At 36.2% G+C, this 21,026-nt stretch overlaps 3 protein-coding genes across 8 annotated transcripts; 2 read left to right on the top strand and 1 right to left on the bottom strand.

The window, feature by feature from the left end:
- Positions 1-416: 416 nt before the first annotated feature.
- LOC111497128 (histone acetyltransferase GCN5-like) lies at positions 417-10,303 on the bottom strand. 2 transcript variants are annotated; one of them, XM_023147795.1, is made up of 13 exons: positions 9,539-10,303; positions 7,971-8,035; positions 7,690-7,770; positions 5,411-5,482; positions 4,107-4,275; positions 3,370-3,413; positions 2,885-2,984; positions 1,978-2,046; positions 1,637-1,688; positions 1,249-1,364; positions 1,037-1,130; positions 749-890; positions 417-682 (listed from the first exon to the last, which is right to left on the bottom strand). In XM_023147795.1, the coding sequence occupies exons 1-13, from the start codon at positions 10,145-10,147 to the stop codon at positions 616-618; spliced, it is 1,680 nt and encodes a 559-aa protein (XP_023003563.1). In that variant the 5' UTR covers positions 10,148-10,303; the 3' UTR covers positions 417-615. The 2 variants fall into 2 exon arrangements, with proteins under 2 accessions (XP_023003563.1, XP_023003562.1); XM_023147794.1 differs by having other exon boundaries at positions 1,637-1,691; positions 9,539-10,302.
- Positions 10,304-10,462: 159 nt separating this feature from the next.
- On the top strand, positions 10,463-12,557 carry LOC111497315. 4 transcript variants are annotated; one of them, XM_023148080.1, is made up of 4 exons: positions 10,463-10,644; positions 10,864-11,241; positions 11,685-11,801; positions 12,053-12,557. In XM_023148080.1, exons 2-4 carry the CDS (start codon positions 10,918-10,920, stop codon positions 12,128-12,130), a joined length of 519 nt encoding a protein of 172 aa, XP_023003848.1. In that variant the 5' UTR covers positions 10,463-10,644; positions 10,864-10,917; the 3' UTR covers positions 12,131-12,557. The 4 variants fall into 4 exon arrangements, with proteins under 4 accessions (XP_023003848.1, XP_023003852.1, XP_023003851.1 ...); XM_023148084.1 differs by having other exon boundaries at positions 10,480-10,644; positions 10,878-11,241; XM_023148083.1 differs by having other exon boundaries at positions 10,480-10,644; positions 10,867-11,241.
- Positions 12,558-13,160: 603 nt separating this feature from the next.
- On the top strand, positions 13,161-20,899 carry LOC111497124 (DNA polymerase eta). Of its 2 annotated transcripts, XM_023147790.1 has the most exons (17): positions 13,416-13,500; positions 13,702-13,841; positions 14,406-14,526; positions 14,588-14,699; positions 14,778-14,948; positions 16,178-16,342; positions 16,439-16,542; positions 16,623-16,742; positions 16,974-17,097; positions 18,017-18,130; positions 18,256-18,471; positions 18,917-19,019; positions 19,117-19,325; positions 19,780-19,858; positions 19,934-20,058; positions 20,270-20,369; positions 20,478-20,898. In XM_023147790.1, the coding sequence occupies exons 4-17, from the start codon at positions 14,592-14,594 to the stop codon at positions 20,693-20,695; spliced, it is 1,956 nt and encodes a 651-aa protein (XP_023003558.1). In that variant the 5' UTR covers positions 13,416-13,500; positions 13,702-13,841; positions 14,406-14,526; positions 14,588-14,591; the 3' UTR covers positions 20,696-20,898. The 2 variants fall into 2 exon arrangements, with proteins under 2 accessions (XP_023003557.1, XP_023003558.1); XM_023147789.1 differs by lacking the exon at positions 13,702-13,841 and having other exon boundaries at positions 13,161-13,500; positions 20,478-20,899.
- The last annotated feature ends 127 nt before the right edge of the window (positions 20,900-21,026 follow it).

The raw sequence follows: 21,026 nt of genomic DNA, 5'->3' as shown, positions 1-21,026 counted from the left end.
AAAATCATTTCTATAAACCAAACCAAACCAAACCAAATGTTACAGCCATTATCTCATACGCTCAACCTCTAAACTTCCCCTTATCAGATTTAATTAAAAGCTAGAATTTCTACGTTTTCATTTAATAAAATTTCATCGCAGTTGATAATATTCACAGATGGTCTCTACAATTTGAAACTTCAAATTTTTATCAATCCCATAAACCAATTCTAACAATTTTACTTGTAGGTAGGAAAGAGATTACAAAAATATTTTAATCTCAATGGGTCAGAAGAGTACAACTCTTTTTTTCTCTTATTTTGTTTTGTTTTAAAGTGGCAGTAGCACAATGACATTAAATCTAGCTATTAAAATTACCAAGCAAAGGCTTACTAGTAGAAACACAAGGATTGAAGTCCGTTTATGAACCCTTCAAACACATCCAAGAATCTAAGCCACGCTCTATCTCATAAATAAACTCTATCCAAGAAGATATGATATGACATAATCACTTGATCTACACAATCCTAACCCTGAACAATTAAGAAGCAGGGTTAGAAGAATAAGATGCTAGAATAATTGATTGTAATGAAAAAGGATCTGTACAACTAATAAGCTGCATCTTCATTGCAACCGTCATGGTTGAACTTTGTTGGCAGATTGTAGACCTGATTGAAGCCTGCTTTGAAAATGTGCCTCTAGCCTGCAAATAACTTGGGTAAGCCAACATGAGGTACACAAACACAAAGCTAACATGAGGTAATCGTACCTTGTTGCGCATTTGTAGTAAATAGTCTCGGGAGCATTGTACGTGCGCGCATTACCAAACATTCTTCTCACATCTGCGACAAACATCTCGAAAGTAACGTAATATTGTTCTGACTCCACCCTTTTAGCCATCGTTTTTAGATCTACAGCATTATGGTCAAATAATGAGATTTTTTTGAATGTCATCAAAAGTTACAAATTGACCTATCACATAATAACACGACTACAAGGGATCCAAAGAATGCAGCAAAGATCCAGGAGACGAATTTGCTAAGTTGGGAGTTCTTACCCACTGGATCCTTAATGATTTCATAATAATCAGGTACATCACGAGAATCCACCGGTTCCTTGAATGGCCAAGCGTCAACATGGTCATGCATTGACTGGTATGGTGGAAAATAGCAGTAAGAATAAATTAACAGATACAAGGACAACGCAAGAAATAGAAGAAACTAGTACATAAATATGGAAATACAATGTAAACTTGAACAAGAAACTAGCCTTGAGAAGTGAGCGCATGAAAGCAGTCAAATGCTTTTGATTTGAGATCCCGTCAGCAGAGTTTAAGGCTCTGTAACGTGAGAAGCCCCATTGATCAGGCGTCCATCCAGCCTCCTCTATTGTCAAAAGTAGCATGCCATCAAAATTATTCTCAAGTGAAGAACCTTTTTGGTAGCGAGAGTAGTAAAAAATCTAAACCATTCCAAAACGTTGAGAGAAAGAAACCTCAAGGATAAAGCAAGTAGTTTTCTGGTGTTAGAGAATGAAAAACTAAAATGGTTTTCTGGTGTTAGGAATAGTTTGTAAAGTACTTTTGTTGCAGGATAACCAAGCCAAAGAAGTGAATGATAACCACAACCAAACTCAAAGACCAAAGGTAGAATCTTACTCAAACCCGGGATTTCCTCAACCTTGACGGATCTTTTGGGAACTCCTGGCTCCTTCTGAACAACCAAGACTCGATTAGACTCAATACAGAAATAGGAATTCATCACTCAATAAAATTAGGAAAAAGAAAAGTTTAAGAGGAAACTTTGACTTTGCGATTAGGAGAGGAAAATGGAATCTTAATTATCACAACATGAGAAAAATTAAAAAGAGTTTTAATAAAAAGAAAAATAGACAAAAGGTTTACATATTCCAGTGGAACAGCCTATCTCTTTGCCAAGAGGAAACTACAACTAGAAGGACAAAAGGAAGGTAATAAAATACTGACGTTGACAATCACACCTTTTGTAAATCAAGTCCAGGATAAACAATGTGGCAGTTCGAAAGCTCTCTTATCTTCTCATCAATTGCCTACATTCAACAAGAGAGAAGAGTTCAAAAATATATATACACTACAACCCAACCATTAAAAGAATTGGTCAAATCGATAGTGCTAAGTGGCTAACATTTCAATGTTCCACCTCTGCCCAGATTCTTCTAGTTCAAGCCAATCACAAGCATTCTTATAAAACTACTTCTGATTAGTAATTATCCAAGTTTAAGTTTGACAAAATTATTCTTTTAAATAATATTACCAAGTAACTCTTAACACAAAATTTTTAGGTAGTTTATGTCTTTGGTGCACTCCCAGAGTTGAGTTGAGTTGTTTCCGGTCTTTGAAACGACTGTTTATTAATGGAATAAACAAAAGGGGAATGGAGTCAACTCAGCTCAACCCATTTGAGGGTTGGATTCACTAGAGACCATAAAGATCAAAGGCCAACTAGCATTGAGATGGTGGTGGTACAAATTGGTAGTGAGACGGACAACCCACAACTTCATTTTGTAAGAGTGGGTGAAGAAGAATGAAAAATTCTTTTGAGTACCACAGGATATGTGAGTCATAAGGGAGACCATCAAACCAGTTAAGGGTACTGAACTTTGTGAAGGCGTGGTGCTCACCCTACCAAATGTCACAGTGGTAGAGGATTTTTTCCCACTACTGTTGGCAAGTTCAGATGTAACTTTGTGAACGTAGTTGCATGGAAATAAAATTTTAACCGAACTACATGTTAACCCTTGAAAGAAAAATCCAGCTAAAAGAACTAAAGCTTCATCCATTTTTCAGATTTCAATCATCTATAGCTGCATGAACGTGAAATTGTATTAAAACTACACATTTGAATGTGCAATGATCAAGACATCTTGCCTGCCTCTGACGGCGAATCATTGTAGACAAATCAGTGTATGGAAGTTTTGGATCGATTTTGCATTCCATAAGAATTCCTCCATCATAGTCTTTAATGTACCTGAAAAGAATAAGTAGTTAAAAAAAAATTCGATTGACCTAGCTTTGTAAGAGAGATCTTAGAATTCAAAATTATTACTGTGTTTTATTGTTAGCCTTGACTTTTGGGTACATTTGAAACTGATATTTAATTGCACTATTTAGTCATACATGGGTATTTTCATTCTTTTTTATGTCAATAAAAAAAATTAAAAAAAAAAAAAAAACAAAAAAAAAAGAAAAAGTCATGTAGCCACATTTAGCATTTTAAAACATTGCACAAAGAGAAATGGATACTTGCAAAATACAAGAGTGAATACTGAGAAGTATATGTCATTGTTTGTCCCAAAAGATACGAAAAGAAAACTTTGGCAATCTTCAAAATAATAAAGATGCTTGTGACATACCCCTGCCACCGGTCCTTCTCCAGGTGGATTTCTTTCGTGAACCCCTACAAGTTTAAGGCTCAAGTCAATCAATCATTCATTTTGACATCTGGCATTCAAGAAGAAGATTGATTATAGACAAGTGAAAGATATATTTAAACACGAAAATGCCCAAGATCCTATAGAATTACAAACACCTCTTAAATGAAATTCATACCTCTCTCAGTACAAGAAGTTACGGGAATGCCCTCAAGATAAGAACCACAAAATAAAAAAGACAATGAAAAAATGCTTTTAGTTCCGGTGTATCTACCCTCTTGGCCAATAAGAAAAATTGTTATCGAATGTACAAGACTCCCTGTAGGAGTTATGATGAACTGACAGTCTGTGAGTTTTTGTTTCTAATGATCTAGGTTCAATCCCTTTATCAAGTGGAATTAAAAAGTATACCTTAATGATCATACCACAAGATGCCTGCAAGTGAATGGCCAATCTAAGTATTGAAAAGCAATAAAAATAAAAATAATAGCAGGCATCTAAAGACAATGTTTTGTTGCTTATAGTTGATCAAGTTTACAATTTATCTCCATAAGTCGAAATTCCTACCCTCATCCCAACCTTTTTTATATGTCAATTAGTACACTGATAAAGACGAAAACGGCTCTCGGACAGAAAACCAAACAAGTTTCATGTGAATGAATGGAGAAGCAGTATAAAACAACCAGCAAGATAAGTATTTCAAAAATAGACCGCTAGACCTGCTTGGTAAAGTAGCCAACGGCATTATTGTCCGCATATGTGAGAAAATGGGTTAGGCCATCAACATCACGTGCATGCTGCTTTAAGTGATTCATCAATCTGGTACCGTATCCTTTTACTTGCTCATCAGCTGTAATTGCACAAAAAGCTATCTCGCCAAATTTTTGACTGCAATAGAAGGTCACCAGGAAGGAAGGAAGAGAAATGAGGGGAAAAAAGAAAATGAAGTCAAGAGACTGGCCCCGAACTTAATAAAGATCCTACAAGTACCCTAAAAACATCAGTGTTGACTTCACTGTTCAATAAGGTTCCAGCATAAGATAAATAAATAAATATTCTAGTTCATCGTTCATTATTAAGGCCCGTTCAGTATACAAACATTTCCGCTTTTCTATTTTTGAAAATCATGGTTGTACCCTCACCATGGTTTTCACCTCTCTTAATCATTTGAATTCTTAGTTGAATTTTGAAAACAAGTTTTTAAGAACTACTTTTTTTCTTTTTCAAAACTTGGCTTTGTTTTTTTTTTTTAAACATTTCTAGAAAATGGATAACAAAACATAGAAACTTAGGAGTGAAAGTAGTGTTTTATTATCCAAATTTTCAAAAACTAAAAATAAAAAATCAAATGATTATCAAACATGAACTAAAATATTCTGAACTTGAATATCAATAATTGGAATTAAATAACTTTTTATTATCTATTCATCAAAAAAAACAAAACAACACAGATTTTTTTTCCCTGGAGCTTACGATACATGAGGAGAAGAGAAGAGAAGCCAAGCAAATTTATTTTACACACAGCATGCAGTAAATTCAAGACTCAAATTTTTCCTTAGGGCTGGGTTGCGTTGCAGGATGAAGAGATGCCATAGCACAAAAACACGTTACTACATCCAATACCAATTACTGTTCTTTTATTGTTTTTCCTTTGTTCTTTTTTTGTTTGGATAAGAGACATAGTGATGACAAAGGAACCAATATCGTTCTACAAACAAGTAATCCAATTATTGTCCTATAAACAAGTGACCAAAAACAAACGAACGTCAACATAAAGATTCAAACACAAATAGAATGACACAAAGAACTGCAGTAGGGATGTAAACTGAACCAATTTTTCAAATAAAAGGGACAACTTGAAATAAGTTAGCCTCACATAAGATAGCAGGAGGTTATGTTTGTGTGTGTGTGCGTTTTTATTTTTTATTTTTTACGTTTTGCATCCAGAAATTGGCAGATACATTTTTTTCAACTTTTTTGGCAGATACAACTGACTAAATGGTAGCTACATCATCAAAAGCACCTGATATATGGGCGATACGTGATGCCACCAACAACATGATTTCGTCTTATAACCATCACCGAATTGTGGTTTCTGCAAGTTCAATTTTAGAGGAAATTACAAACCAAATAAATGAACAATAATGTTCAAGAGTATTTAATAGCAGGTTGACAAATGACTTTCAATACTAAATTAATCCCAGTCATTGGGCTTCAATAAACGATGGGTTTTAGTAAAAGTCAAAATCCAAGAAGACCAGCTAACTTAGCTTCACCTGCGCAACAATTTAGGTCCCATTTAATAACCTTTTGAAGACTCTGTTTTTTGGATCTACTTTCTGCAAATGTTTTCAAAATCCAAGCTAAGTTTTGATACTAAAAAAAATAATTTTCTTTTGTAAGGAAAAAAATCAAATGTTTTTTTATATTTAAAAACTCGTTTTTTTATTTTAAAAATGGCTAAGAATTCAAATGTTTTCTTAATAAAGATGGAAACTACTGCAATGAAGAAAACAAGCCCAATTTTAAAAAACCAAAAATCTCAAAGCAAAATGGTTAACATACATAACATTAATAATTCATAGCAGAACAGTTCACGACAAATGAGAATTGTGTATAAAGCTGTCGCAGACTTCGTCAGCTATTTTTATATGGATTATAACTTGAAAATTGTTAGGTTTCCTGTTGTCCATGCCAGAATATGCACAAGATTGACTATTTTGGAGGATTAAAGCGTAGGAGAGAATTTGGAGACTTTGAGAGATGTTTTGAGAGAAATCAAATTCTACGTGAGTAATAAAGATCTTAGGGAGGGATCGTGAGCTTATCACTTGAGCGTATAACGCCTGCACTGTAGGACCAACAGAAGGCCAAAATATTCAAGGTGGAAGCACCATGATGCAACCACGAAGTGCCATGGCATGGGCAGAAATCATACAGAAGCCTAAAATTTGGAAGGGAAGTGTCATGGTGCTCACGTATGGCACCACAGCAATATGATTTTGGAGTCCGCCTTATATGAGGGTAACGGCATGGCTAGTGCTAATGCTTTATTTTTTTTTTTTTTATTTTTTTTTTTTTGTAATAAAATTAGGGTTGTCTCGTAGGGGGAGGAAATCCATTGAAGAAGGTGCAAGGAAACCATCTAAATAAATCCCTAGATATTACGTAAGTATACAGATAAATATGGAGGTCAACTACTAAATATCTTTAAATGAAGGTCATTCCTTCAACACTCTCCCTCAAGCTAAGGAATAGATATCATCCATTCTCAGCTTGGATACTAACTCATGAAACGGTAGTTTAGGTGATCTCTCAGTAAGTGCAACTTCAATTCAACAATTGCAACACCAACGATTTTGATTTCAACATGTCTTCGATGTGAAGATGTGGTCTCTCAGGCATGCCAAGGCACGACTTCAATAGTAGCTATGAAGGTTCTTAATAAATTTGGTCAGCCAATAAATCGGTAGCTAAGAAAATTCCAAATAAATGTGGTCAAGGTGGAAGGTCTGATGTTATGAAGGCCCCGAATAAATTTGGTCAAGGTAGAAGACTGGTAGCTACGAAGTTCTGCCAATTGATCAGGCCTCCCAGAATAGACGGACTCTATTACCACATTGCAAGTCTAAATTATCTTGATATTATTCATATTAAATTTCAAAGAGGTATATGTTCCTTTTATAAGGCACAAAGGTTAATTAGAAGGTCAACTACTCGGAATTACACAAATATCTCTTAACTAGAGGAATTACACAAATATTCCTTAAATCAAGGTCATTCCTTCATCTCTTTTGGGTTCTCCCTCTTCTTCTTCTTCTTCTTCTTTTTTCCTTTTTTTTTTTTTTTTTTGTAATTTTGTACCATCAATGTAAGTGTTCCCTATCGAAAAATAATTTTGTATTGCAATTTATTCGTAGTAGGGTGGTTTTATTTGCTTGAATCTTTTGGGGTCTCTTTTTGTTCCACAATGCACATAGAACACTCAATTCTCACTAATTATGACATCAAGAATCCACGATCATACAAACTAGAAATGATAAGGAATCACTACATAAAACAAGATCGAATGATTACCTTGTTGATCAAATATTTTAAGGCAAGCACACTTGTTTGAGATTCTAATCACTTCACAAACAAGATCGATCATGTCAAACTTGAATGATTCTAAATATGCAATCTAAACTACATAGAATTGCAAGAAAACTTAGCCCTAATGATAATGAATCACTCCAAGAGAAAGTAAAATCAAGCCTCATTATCTCACCACCCAAAAAGATAACATGTAGCAATTGAAGGTACCTGTCCATAACAAGACGAACAATGTATTCCTTGGGCATGTTAGGTAGTTGTCGGGCAAAAATATTCTTCAGTCCAATTAACCTAAGAAGTTCCACGTAAAATGCATTTTTGCATCAAAGCTTTTATTACATAAAATGAGATCACATCGGAAAGCATACAGCCTACTGAAGGGGTTATACTAAAGGTGAACGTGACATCTAAAGCACGAAAAACCCTCAAAGAATGTTACAGAAGAAGGAATTGCATGCAGAATAAGACTTAGGCAAAGGGAAAAAAAATACCAAACCATATGCTCATCAACACCGTCATTCGAAAGGCATACAAATTTGAGTAACAATGCTTCCTCCTGAAACAATATGAATTGAGGAAACCATCAGTACTACAAAGTTGAAGTCCCCCTTAATAAATTCTCTGGCAATGCACAGAATCAGTAAGCTTAAAATAAGCTCATATTTCATTTACTTCAACAAAATGGACATAATGCAGCTGAATTTAATGATCACCTATATTAATCTGTTTGTTTTCAATCGTATTACAAATAAACATACCCAAAAGAATTCAAAATTTTAAAAATAACAGAAAAACATTTTATCAATCAGTGAAAAGTTACAGAGTAAGGTCCGATAGATGACGTGTTACAAACTGCACACTGGCACACATAAAAACCAACTCCAAATTGTTTTAATTACAAAGGTAGTATACAGACTAAAATCACAATCTATAAAAACCTAAATTGAAACATGAATTTAGCTAAATAGTATACTTTTAACCAATCTCTGTGCCTTTTCATTGAACAAGCAATTCTTTTCAGCCAAATAATACAAAGATCAACTCAATTGAATTTACCTATAGCTTCCTTGCTTTACTCTTAAAAGGAAATAGGGAAACTGCAGAAGAGTTCAAACATCTATAGAACTCCAAAGCGGGCAAAGGAAAAGGTTGTTATTCCCTTCACTTGCTACTAAACAGAGTGAGCAGTGAGATGGATTCAAGGGCACATTAAGACATCAAATAAGTAATCTTTATGATGCATTTACCCTCAATGCTTCCCAAATATTATACCACCAATCACGAAAGCACTATCAAGTAAGAATAGATTGATAGTGCCCCTACCCCCGAATAAAAAACTAAGTAAATGCTTCCCTACCTTTTCTTTGACAAACACCAACGGAGGAACACTAGTACTGCCCCTTGAGATTTCTGGTCTCTTTACCTATTGGATTAGGGATAATATTCTTGGCAAGTGTGAAAGAAGATGCCTAAAATCTGGCACATTTTATGTTGCTTCCAATAAAGATACTCAAATTTCCTCCAGTGGGATTAAAGAAACAAATTTCTAACGTCCCTTTAGGTGAAGGATTTCTCCATCTATAGCATGTAATCATCAGGCATCATATCTTGTTTGCCTAAAGAATATGTTGCTTCTATGGCCTTCTGAAAGGACCTGCGAGCACTCCCCAACTTAAAGTCCACATACCAGTAGGTAGTAGATTAAACCCTCTACTCTCCCACTTTCCTCTACTTCAACTCTACCTCCCCCAAATATATCATCAAATGAGACACTAAATGTTTTGGACGCCACTTCGATATTCTGAGTTTCAACTGGTTAAGATTGTCATAGGTTCAAATTCCCAACCTTGTTTGCATTCTAATACTCTTGGGGAAAAAGGAGAAAATAAAAATAAAACTCAGGTGGGTATGGCAAGCGTTCCCCACTCCTACCCCTTTTCACTCAGCCACCTCTCTCTCGCACTCGTCCCTCAATGGATAAATAAATTACTGTTCTAAACAGCATACGACAGGGACTTGGCCCAAAATATAGGATTACAGTTTGGTCCAGAAGACATACCTCTCTCTTCAAGCTCTCTTCTCTGGAAATATAGGCACCACTAGTCTGTATACTGTCGGCGAAAATTTTCGAATTGTCTTCCTTCACTACAATCCCGGACACAAAATTTCCTGTTGTCCCCACTGTTGGACCCGCCGCACTGGTTCCACCAGCCGTGACTCCATCCTTGCTGATATTCGAATTCTCGATCTTCACCGTTGCGTTCGACTTGATCTTGGTTGTACGCGCAGCAGAAGCCGAAGCAGAGGCGGAAGCAGAACCGCCCGCACCGCTGTTCTCAAGTCTAGCAGCAGTGAAGTTGCGCATGGAGGAATCATTGTCAAAGTCATCCTCGTCGTCCTCGACGACAGCATCATCGGAATCGTCGTCAGAGTCGGAGTCAGCGCCACCGCCGCGAGCAGATATGCTTTGAGAACTACGGGAGGTGGCGGAGGCGGAGGGAAAGGAGGGAGAAAAGGATGGAGGGAAAGGAGGGACGTGGTCCTCGGAGGCCAATTTGCGCTTGTGGATGGAGGAGGTGGCGGAGGCGGAGGCGGAGTGGGAGGGGGAAGGGGTTTGAGAACTACGGGAACGATTCGTACCAGTGAGGTAAGCGGAGTGCGTATCCATTGGAGAAAATGGCGCGGAAGAAGCAACTCCGGTTGAAAAGTGGAGCTAGGCGACAGAAGCTTTATGAAGCTGGCTGGGGCTTTGTTCTGGTCGACGACGGATTGCGATCTTCTTCAGTAACGGCGGTAACTGCAGTCGCACAATGTGAATTGACATAAATACCCCCACACCCCAGCTATATATATATTTCACTTTATCAATTAACTAATGAACTTAAAAGATAAAATAAAAAATCTCCAAACGGCATTAAAAAAATATTTAATAATATACCCTAATTTATTTTCAATTTTTTTAATATAAATAATTTCCTTAATTTTAATTTTGCGTCATTCGTTATCCTTGATTCGTCAGCGTTATCTCCCTCCAAATCGACCTCTCAATTTAGTCCTCTTTCCCATAGCTGCCGGTAGTTCCACGGTGGCCGGATGCGCAACACCACGCTGGCTGTGCACTCTCATCACGCTCGTCTCGCTCTCACGAAGGTTCATTCCACACCAGTAAGCCCCCTCCACTATTTTTCTTTTCTTGTTCGTATTTTCGTCGTGTATGAAAGGAAAATGAAAGTACTAAAACTTGTTGCTGCTGAAAGAAGAATCAATAGCTGATACTAACTGCTGCTAGAACTGTGTCGTTTCTGTTAGGTGCTTAGCAAGATATTATATGTTTGTGTTTCATGTGGAGTGTGAGTTTTTGTATACCAAAATTCATTTTGCTAGAAGCTGATTGATAGAGAAGATTGAAGGAAGGGGTCGAAAGAAGAATTGGAAGTAATGTCTGCGACACTATTGTCTTATTGCAATCCAAGGTTAGCTTGTAATTACGGGAGGATGAATACGGAACGCACTGCATTCGGACACTTACGGCCTATTGGAAGGAGAATCAATGGGTATCGCAAGCTTACTGTGTTTTCCGTTACTGAAGGGTCTGCAAAATCGAGCGAGTCTGAAGAAACAATCCCTTCCTGGGCTAAACCTGATTCGGAGGAGCCTCCTCCTTGGGCAAGGGAGGAAGTCAAAGAAACTGGATCCCAACTGGGATTTCAGGTCCCTTTCTACGTTTACTTACTCGCCTCATCTATCACTGCAATTGCCGCTGTAAGCTTTCCTCTCACCACAGACTTGTTTATGGAATTTTGGATATGTATTCTTGTTCTAAGGGCCAGTTTACTCAAATTTAAACAGAAACAAACGACATTATTACCTCGCTTTAACAGTCTTTTATATGAAATAAGGAGAGAACAACATTGTAAGAATTTAAACTTGAAACTCCAAAAGAATGCATTAATGGCTTTTGCGGACTGAATTGTGGATAGAATCAACCGTTTTTTTTTTTTTTTTTTTCTTGGAAAGAATCCATTAGCTTCTTGGTAACTATGGCATATTTTAACTGGTTGAACTGTTAGTTCTTCAGCAGCAGCATGTTGTCATATGTAATTCATTTATTTGTTCAGCAGCATATGATTAAGCTACAGATACTAATTCCAATTGAAACTGTTTGTTTGCTTGTTTGTTTGTTGGAACTACTTCCAACTGTGCAGATAGGTTCAGTATTTGAGTACGTCAACCAGAAGCCTGTGTTTGGAATCATAAACTCAGACAGCATATTTTACGCTCCATTGCTTGGATTTTTCGCATTTACGGGCATTCCTACTGCCGTAAGTTCTACCATCTCCATTTTTTTGACATTTGTGAAGGGCTTATCACATCTCTTGGTATGCATTTATCATACCATGAAGCTACAACATTAGTTTTTGCGGTCTATATAATGAAGACAAATGCATTTATCCATCTTTCTTTGGGGGGATTCAGAAAATTGAATATAACAAACAAATAATTTGCAGAAATAGGAAGTCCCACTTACAAGGCTCTCTCTCTCTCTCTCTATCTATCTAATTTGTCGAGACAGGGATTCCTTTGGTTCAAATCTGTGGAAGTTGCCAATAAGGAAGCTGAGGATCAAGACAGAAGGGATGGCTACTTGTAGAACAATTGTTGTCCTTTGGATGTAACGATGCTGTTTATATTACTTTTTTGTGAACTGTATATTCCCTGTGAGCATGCTACACACAGTGCCACTGATGTTCTCAAAACCAGACTTCCCTGTGAACTGTATATTCTCAAAACCAGACTTCCCCTTTACCATGCTCCGTGAATTTGTTATTAGTTGTGGATATCGGGTGGTTCAACGCGAGTACTTGCGTTCTTAAACACCCTTTCTCCAGACATGTTCGAACATACTTGTATCATATGCTTCAGTGTCTTATATATATATATATAGATAAGGTTATTTGAGCATGATAGATTGAGTTTTTGTTGTCATTTTTCAGTAGCGTGGCTGGGCTGGCATAAGAACTCTAAGGACCTTGGGCTTTTTTTATATAACATCCATATGAGGTAGAACCGTATTATACATTTACCATCTCTTATTCTGTGCCCACATTTGCATCATATATATACAAACAAGTAAAAGTTTCAACAACATCTTTATACTATTAAAAATAATAATTCAAATAATTATGAAAATTGGTTATACTCTGCTTCAAAAATATATATATATATTTTGGAGCTTTCAAAAGTTTTAATAAAGTACTCTTGTTGTTAGTATAGGAACATATAAAAAAAATCAAATATGTCTAAATAGTCCTGAAAATAATAAATAAATAAAAAGCCAAAAATATGCCTAAATAGTCTAAAAAAATAGATTGGGAAAATTTTCATATGAAAACATGATACATGCCTAAATAACTGGAAAAAATAAATGTATGAACTTCTTTTCTGAAATTAATACTGGGTTTTAGGATATTAAAAATGGAGGGAAAGTTTCTAATTGGGCGCCGATTATGTTTTGACCCTCCGATTTCAAAGAATAAAGGGTATTATGGTAGTTTCACCTCGTTTGCTGACGTCACTGGCGCTATTAAAACAAGTTTTCTGAAACGGAGTTATTTAAGTAAGCCCAAAACAAAATGGGCTATTTCCAACGATTACCCATTTTGCAAATGACAATCTCATTTTTCTTGCAAATTTCCATTTTCCATTCGGATTGTGTTTATCGGTTAAAAAAAATGTTTGCCTAAGCTGACACTTCCCTCCATTTTTCTCTCAGTTCCAATTTTGGTTTGTCGATGTTCGCAAAACGGACTAGAATTCCGCCGACGTGCATCTGCATGCTGATTACTAAACATTCTTTGATCCTACTCGGAGTAGAAGTTAATTACTCATCTGACGGCGTTAGATTTGGCTTATGCTTATGCCGTCTACCCGGGCATTGGTAAGAGATGCCAGTAGCGAAGCCGGAGTCATCAGATGCCAGAATCATCGCTCACGTCGATATGGACTGCTTCTACGTTCAAGGTTACAATTCTTTTACTCACCCTGTCGTACGCCCATTCTTTGAACTATTTAGGGATATACCTTTCGAAATCTACTTCCACGAACGAATGCTGATATTTCTTAACTACCCTCAGATTTGGATTCCGATGCTGGGGGACATCGAAGTTCACAATTTGGTTTAGTGTTTAGCATTCTGCTGATCTAGTCGATATCAATTTCTAGAATAACTGCTTGGAGATATAGTGGAATCGCGCCTGTACGTCTTTACTCAGTCAAAGGCCACTCTGTAAACAAAAGCAGAAGCTTGTAGAGGCTGTATTCACAGTGCATTGTTTATGCGCAAAATGCTCTGGAAATTATTGGTAATAATGCGATTTTCTAGATGTGCATAATAGGAGAACTTTCGTAGATAAGTTTTTGGTTGAGTGGAAGAGTGGGCTGATATTTGGTATTGTGCTTTATCATGGGCCTGAATTTTCCTAAACTTGGGAGGTCGTATTATTTTAGCTCTTAAGTAATTTTCTACAGTCTTGCTCTTTGGTATTTTATTGGGGCTGCTGTCTAGCCTCGTGGTATCTCGTGGCTTATTTATTTATTTTCTCAAATGGAAGTTTTCTCGATCAGAAGAAGAGGAATAAAAGGCTAAAGTGGTAGTATTATCCTAAAATCACTTTGCAATATGGTTTCTGGTTCTCGCTGGGGTGTTAAGTTCCTTGATAAGGATTAGTATGACACTAAAGTCTTAGGTTGCTGCTGCATAATTTGGTGATGTGCTGCAGGTGGGATTCATGGATCTTAAATTTTCCTTCTTCTCCTTCTGTGGGAATTAGTAATGTATGATCAGGGAAGTTATGGAAAATTTATCTGCCATAGACAACAATTTTGTATAGTTCTCTCTCTCAAGTTAACTGTTATCATTTCTGCAGTTGAGCAACGGAAGCAGCCACATTTAAGGGGTGTACCTACTGCTGTGGTTCAATATAACGCATGGAAAGGTGGTGGCTTGATTGCTGTCGGCTATGAAGCACGCAAATTTGGTGTGAAGCGGTATAGACACTTCTTCCCCCAAGTTATAATTTATTCTCTTCAACAGTCTAATAAGCTTCAGATCAATGCGAGGGGATGAGGCAAAGAAAATCTGCCCTCAAATTCAGCTTGTTCAAGTTCCTGTGGCACGCGGTAAAGCAGACCTCAAGACATACCGGGATGCAGGTTCAGAGGCGAGTAGTATCATTTGTGCATTCGGCGTTCTGTGTTACCAAGGAATGTTGACATCTAAAAAATGAATAAAATTGTAGGTTGTTCGTATTCTTTCAAAGAAGGGAAGGTGTGAGAGAGCATCGATTGATGAAGTATATCTTGACCTAACTGATGCTGCCAAAGCAATGTTAGTTGAAACTCCTCCGGAGAGCATGGAGGCTATTGATGTTGAGGCTCTAAATTCTCATGTTTTAGCTCTTGATCAAACGGTCAGATACAATCTCTGAGATTTCTTCATTCCTGATCTCCTTCTTAAAGTCATTACTGAGATATCTACTGATGCATAAAAAAAATGTTAATTGTTAGATGCCAATTTGCATTATAAATTTTGACTATTTACAGGACACGTTTTTTGTTCTTTTTTAAATAAGAAGCAAAAGATATCATTGATATAATGATAACTTCATAAGAAAGTGGCTGAAAGCCTATAAAATCCAATGGAGTTATAAAAAGACTTTTAATTGGCACAATTATGGGACTGGTCATAATCATAAAAGGTTTTATCCAGGATACTCCCACTTGAAAAGACAAATATAAAATCTACCAAACAGAGAATTTCTCCTCTTTCAAACCTAGGAAGTTTCTTCTATTCCTTTACTTCGGAAATTCTCAAATCAATGTTCCAAAGATCTTTTTTTTTTTAATCTTTGGACTTTGAACACACATAATGATTTGTAAGAAACTTCTCATGACAAAGTGTTGAAGAGAAGATCAGAGAAAACTATATAGGGGTTGAGGTGAAAATATTTTCTACCGATCTTATCCTCCTCTTCTTTTTCCAAAAGACGGCTAAAGCTGTATGCCCCAGGTACAAAGATCGAAGGAGGAAGAGAATTCTTTTTCTTACACCTCTTGAAACTCCGCAATTTACCTCTTATTCTTCCTTTGATTATGGTAGAGAGGTTAACACTTCATACAATATCACAAATCCCATTTTCTGAGGTTGATTTCAACTTCTTGATTACCAAGCACGAATAGGTTTAATTTAAACTACCATAATGTTTGGGAAACAGTCTCGGAATGCCTTCACTATGTGCTATTTGAGAATGCTGCCTTTAAAACCATCCGGGGTATTTTGTTTGAATCAAGGTCCTTCACGACTTGAAGACCTACTCTGTGGAAAAGGGGAGCTGATCCTTTGTTGCTTTAAAACATTTATTCTTCCGAAGGATTTCTCCAGTGAGAACTCTATTCCCATAATCTTCAGGGATTGATCAACATAAACTTTAGGGGAATCTCTGAGACTAATAATTTATTTCTTGTACGCATATCTTTTTTCCCTCTTCTTTAGCATGGTATAAAGATGATATTTTTCTTTTCCAACTGTACTATTAAATTTTTATGAAATTAAATCTACTCCTTAATGCTGATAATATTTGCTATGAACTGGCTTCTTCATCAGCTACAACATACAATATTGAAATTGGTTTTAAATCAGGAACAAAGTGATAGCCAAGAATGTGTAAGGATGTGGCTTACAAAGAGTGATTCAGATTATCGTGATAAGCTGTTGGCTTGTGGAACTCTCATTGTTGCTGAACTGAGGATGCAAGTGTTGAAAGAGACCGAGTTTACTTGTTCTGCTGGAATTTCTCATAACAAGGCAGGATGGAACTATTTGTTCATACTGAATCCTACTTTTATGCAAAACTATCTTTTAATTGACATCATTTTCAATTATATATGAGATTGTGAGTAGATGCTGGCTAAACTTGCGAGTGCCATGAATAAACCTGCTCAACAGACTGTTGTGCCCCACTCCTGCGTGAAAGGCTTGCTTGATTCCCTACCAATAAAAAAAATGTAAGTTTTCATACATCATATCACACTAACGATATGTTACCATTTAATTTAACCGAGTCAGTTCTGAAATTTTATGGCAGGAAACAACTTGGTGGAAAGCTAGGGAGTTCTTTAGAAAGTGACCTTGGTGTGAACACTGTTGGAGATCTGTTGAGGTTTCCAGAGCAGAAGCTACAAGAACGTTATGGATTTAATACTGGGTATTTTATAAATGAATTCAATCTTGGATCTTTTGTGAATAACTATTAACTACAATGAAACAAGAAACAGGAAAAGTCAGACAAAATGAATAAAGGCTCTTACTTGTAATTTCGTACTCTGAAATGTTTTGGTCTTCTAAAAAAAGAAGAATAATAAAGGCTCTTATGTTTTGTAGGATTGTCCGTTTGTCTTATCACAATAGAATAATTCACTTTTTTGTTTTTTTTTAGTACTTGGTTATGGAATACTGCCAGAGGAATCAGTGGGGAAGAAGTACAATGTCGCCTTCTTCCCAAAAGCCATGGTTCTGGGAAGAGTTTTCCTGGCCCCCAAGCTCTGAGAACAATTTCTTCAGTAAGATTTAGCTTTTATTTTTTAAATTTTATTGAGGACATCAATTAGATTTACATTCCTGTTGTTTGGTCGTTTTTTCTTTTCTTTCTGATTTTTTTTTTACTTGATGTCAGTGTGTGCTTAGGAGGATGGATAATCTCCTTTGTACTGCACATTGATTAAGGTTTTGATGTAAAGTGCTTTGACTGTTGACGCTGAATATTCTAAATAAGTGTTACCATATATTCAGTTAAATCTAATTGCTATTTGTCTATTTCTTCTATTTTAATGTACTTATTACTAGATTTGTTCTTTAAAATTCTTTCATGACATGATTTGATCTTCTAAGAATGTGTTCAATATAAGATGACATTCAAGTATTTAAAAACATTGCAAAAGTATGATTAACTGGGCATTAGGGGAGGGTATGTTTTCTACTATAACTAAAAATGGAATCAGCTTCAGCAATGAGAATTAGAACTGATTTAACCACCACGGCTACAACATTTGTATTCAAGCAGTCTGTAGAATCTTAAACAACGTAGGTAGTGACCCCAGATGATTTTGACTTCATAATTTGGGTTAAATTCCAAGGCCTTACCACCACATCCAACTCCTCGGTTGTATGATTGCATAAATATTATCCTTTTCATTAGATACTTGTACATAATTGTTGAAGATAATATGTGCATCTGATTTATGGAACTCCAAAATGGATCCTTGATGGAATGTACATCTTTTGTGCATTCATATCGAAATGGACTCGATCCTTTTCGAAAGGCGTTTCTATGTGATGCTGCCTACTGTTGCGCCAAACATGTTTTCATGTGCAAGGAGATGATTTTTTTCCCCTTTGGATAAGACATAAGATTGGTGGACATGTTTGGAAGTCCTTGTTTAACCATCACAGAGTTGCCCATCATGATTCCCTCTTCTGCAGGTTCAGCACTGGCTAACTGAACTTTCTGAAGAACTGAGTGAGCGTCTTTGTTCTGATTTAGATCAGAATAGGCGGATGGCTCACACCCTTACCCTTCATGCTAGTGCATATAAGGTATGTTTTTTGTGTTCTGAACTTGTTGCTGAGATTTAGGTTCAACAGCAAAATTCAATAAATGTATCCATATTATGGCTTGCTGCTCACTAATTGCTAAGATATGATTATTCTTGGTGGTGCAGTTGAGTGACTCAGATCCACATAAGAAGTTCCCTTCCAAGTCTTGTCCCTTAAGATATAGTGCTGCTAAAATTCAGGAGGATGCACTAAACTTATTTAAGGCTGGATTGCGGGATTATTTAGGCTCTTACAGAGCTAACAGCCAGAGAGATCTAAACGGTGGATGGCGAATAACTTCTCTTTCTGTCTCAGCAAGTAAAATTATGGCCATACCATCTGTAAGTTTGAGCATATTTGGCAACTAATTCTGTGGTTTGGTTATGTTTGACCACCAACGGCTTCAACTTCTTGTCATAGTGCTTTCAGCCTAAATCATCGAAAAACATTGTGATGAATGTTTCTGTTTTGTTTTATTTTTTTTTTTTATTTAGTACGACACTTTGATGAAATAACATTTTTAGTTTCCTGTCTGAATTTGATAGGAAAGTTTACTAATGATTGTCTAAATGTTGTAGCATCTTGACTGTGACAACTTTTACTGTTGAACAATACTGGTTCTTTTTTTCTTTTTTTTTTTCTTGAATTGTTAGTGTATTATTTGAACCATTCCATTTCTTAGTCGTTAATCAGTTCATCTGTTCAATGGTTGCTAATTTTCTTATTAATTTTCTGTTTTTCTTTTAATCTCAATGCTCAGCCTTCTGATGCTTATTCTTGTGGTAGGGAATGTGTTCAATTACAAAATACTTGCATAGCCAGCATTCGTATTGCGCATCATCTGACAAACCCCAGGGTAATGATACACAAGAAACTGCTTTGCTTTCAGGTATTAAGAGCTAAAATATGTTTCCATCTATTTTGCGTCTCATTATACTTCTTTTAGTTAAAACTTCCTGGTAACTTACTTCTTACAAATTATTCAGTTATGGACTCAAGTGAAGCTCATGATGAATACACTGGAGAAGAAACCAAGATTGAGAACGGTCATTTAGGTTGTACAGATTATTCAGTGAACTCAAGTGAGGCTCTTGATAAATTCACTGGAGAAGAAACAGAGGTTAAGAATGCTACAGATAGAAGCAATTGGGATCAAGAGGAGTGTGAAAGGGGTTTGTGGAAAGATGAAGTCATGGTATAAGATATTCAATAGTTCTTTTGCTGAATCGTATTGCTGTAACATATTCCACAACATCCATTCCGAACATATCAAGTTGTTTTCAATATGGTCTTTGAATTTTAGGGTAATTTGAAAGTTTCAAATAAAAAGTTCTCGAGTTTAGTTGTAGCTTCTCCAACTTTTAGATTGCCCTTTTTGAGCTTTTCTGATCTTGTGAAGCACTACAGAATTGCAAATACCACTTTTCCTGTTTGCAATTTGTATCAAGTAGTTTTGAATTTATGATCATTTACATTGCTATAAGACTGTCTTAAGAGTTACTGAGCATTTGACTGGTCATGACATCTTTTCGTGCTTACTAAATGCTATGGGTGGTGCACTTTATCAAGATCGGTTGAAAAGTAATTCTAGTAAAAAAAAAAAAAAAAAAACGTTTCTTATTTCTAACTCAAGATTCTTTGATGTGCAGGATCCATGCTATTCTTCCAAAGAATTTGAAAAAGATGGTGTTGTACAAGAAGCAACCCGACTTCCCTTAGCCGCCTCAGGTATGGTATTCATATGCACCTAAGTATTTTCCTTTCTTTTCCACTTTCTAATCTACATAGGGGTAATCCTTATAGAAAGCAAGTTATGTTCGGACCCAAATAAAAGCGAGTTCCCAATAATTACATTAGAAGAGCAGAAGTCCAAGAAGACAAGAATTATGTCTCCGCTGTGTACGAAAAGGAACAAATCAAAAGACAAGGTTTGCAAGTGCTTTATTATTATAATTCATTTGGAAAGTTCCATTATCATGGAGAGATTTTGCTATAAAAGAATAAATGGATCCAAGCAGTTATATTAGGACTGTTTATACTTTGAAAAACATTTTATCCAAAAAGGTCTTTATTTAACTGTTAAAGCTATCACATTTTGAAGATTTGTTGTTTTTATTCTTTAACATTTCATGATGCTAGGGCACAGCTTCAATCTTGAGATTCTTTAAGCCTGATCTCTCTTCGACGTCGAGGAATCAGGAACATTCTGAAAGCATCCAAGATGGCTTATCACCTGCCGGTATGTTTCAAATATCGTCTTCTTTTATCCCTTTTAAATAAATAAAGATCTAAACAAGCCTTGTAGACATAAATTGATTTTTTTTTTTTTGTTTGTACATAATGCCAGATGGACACACTAGCGAATTAAGACTGTCCGACAATGGGGAAGTACGAGGTGAAAGATGGAATTATAATGTTGACGAAATTGATATTTCAGTGATTGACGAGTTGCCGCCTGAAATTCAGAAAGAAGTATGGTGTTGGATCAGGCCTCGCAAGCGATCCAATACAGTGAATCGAGGTTCCACCATTTCTCGTTACTTTCTACCCTCCAAAAGTAGTTGACAGTTTGTGCTTTCTTTAAATGCTGTACTTGTAAATATGTAGTATCTTCATGATGATTTGTGAGCCTACAAAGCAGGAATCCCTCAAAAGATGCAAATTTTGATGTCAGAAGAATATGTGAAATAATGATGAACAAGGGCTGTAATTTTCTTTTTAAAGATTTTGCAAATTATATATAGCTTTATTGGGCTCGGTTTCGTCTTCGTTATTGATCTCTTCATCCACGATCGGCTTCATTGGTGTCAAGCTTCCTCTTCAATCTCTCCAACATTTTTTTTTTAATTTTAAATTTATTTGGGTAGCCATTGGAAGATAATTTAGAGACAACTTT

This window comes from Cucurbita maxima, unplaced genomic scaffold (genome assembly GCF_002738345.1).
Source record: "Cucurbita maxima cultivar Rimu unplaced genomic scaffold, Cmax_1.0 Cma_Scf00023, whole genome shotgun sequence".
Classification (NCBI taxonomy): Eukaryota; Viridiplantae; Streptophyta; class Magnoliopsida; order Cucurbitales; family Cucurbitaceae; genus Cucurbita; species Cucurbita maxima.
Note: the sequence above shows the minus strand (reverse complement) of the source record. Positions and strands in the feature narration are given on the sequence as shown.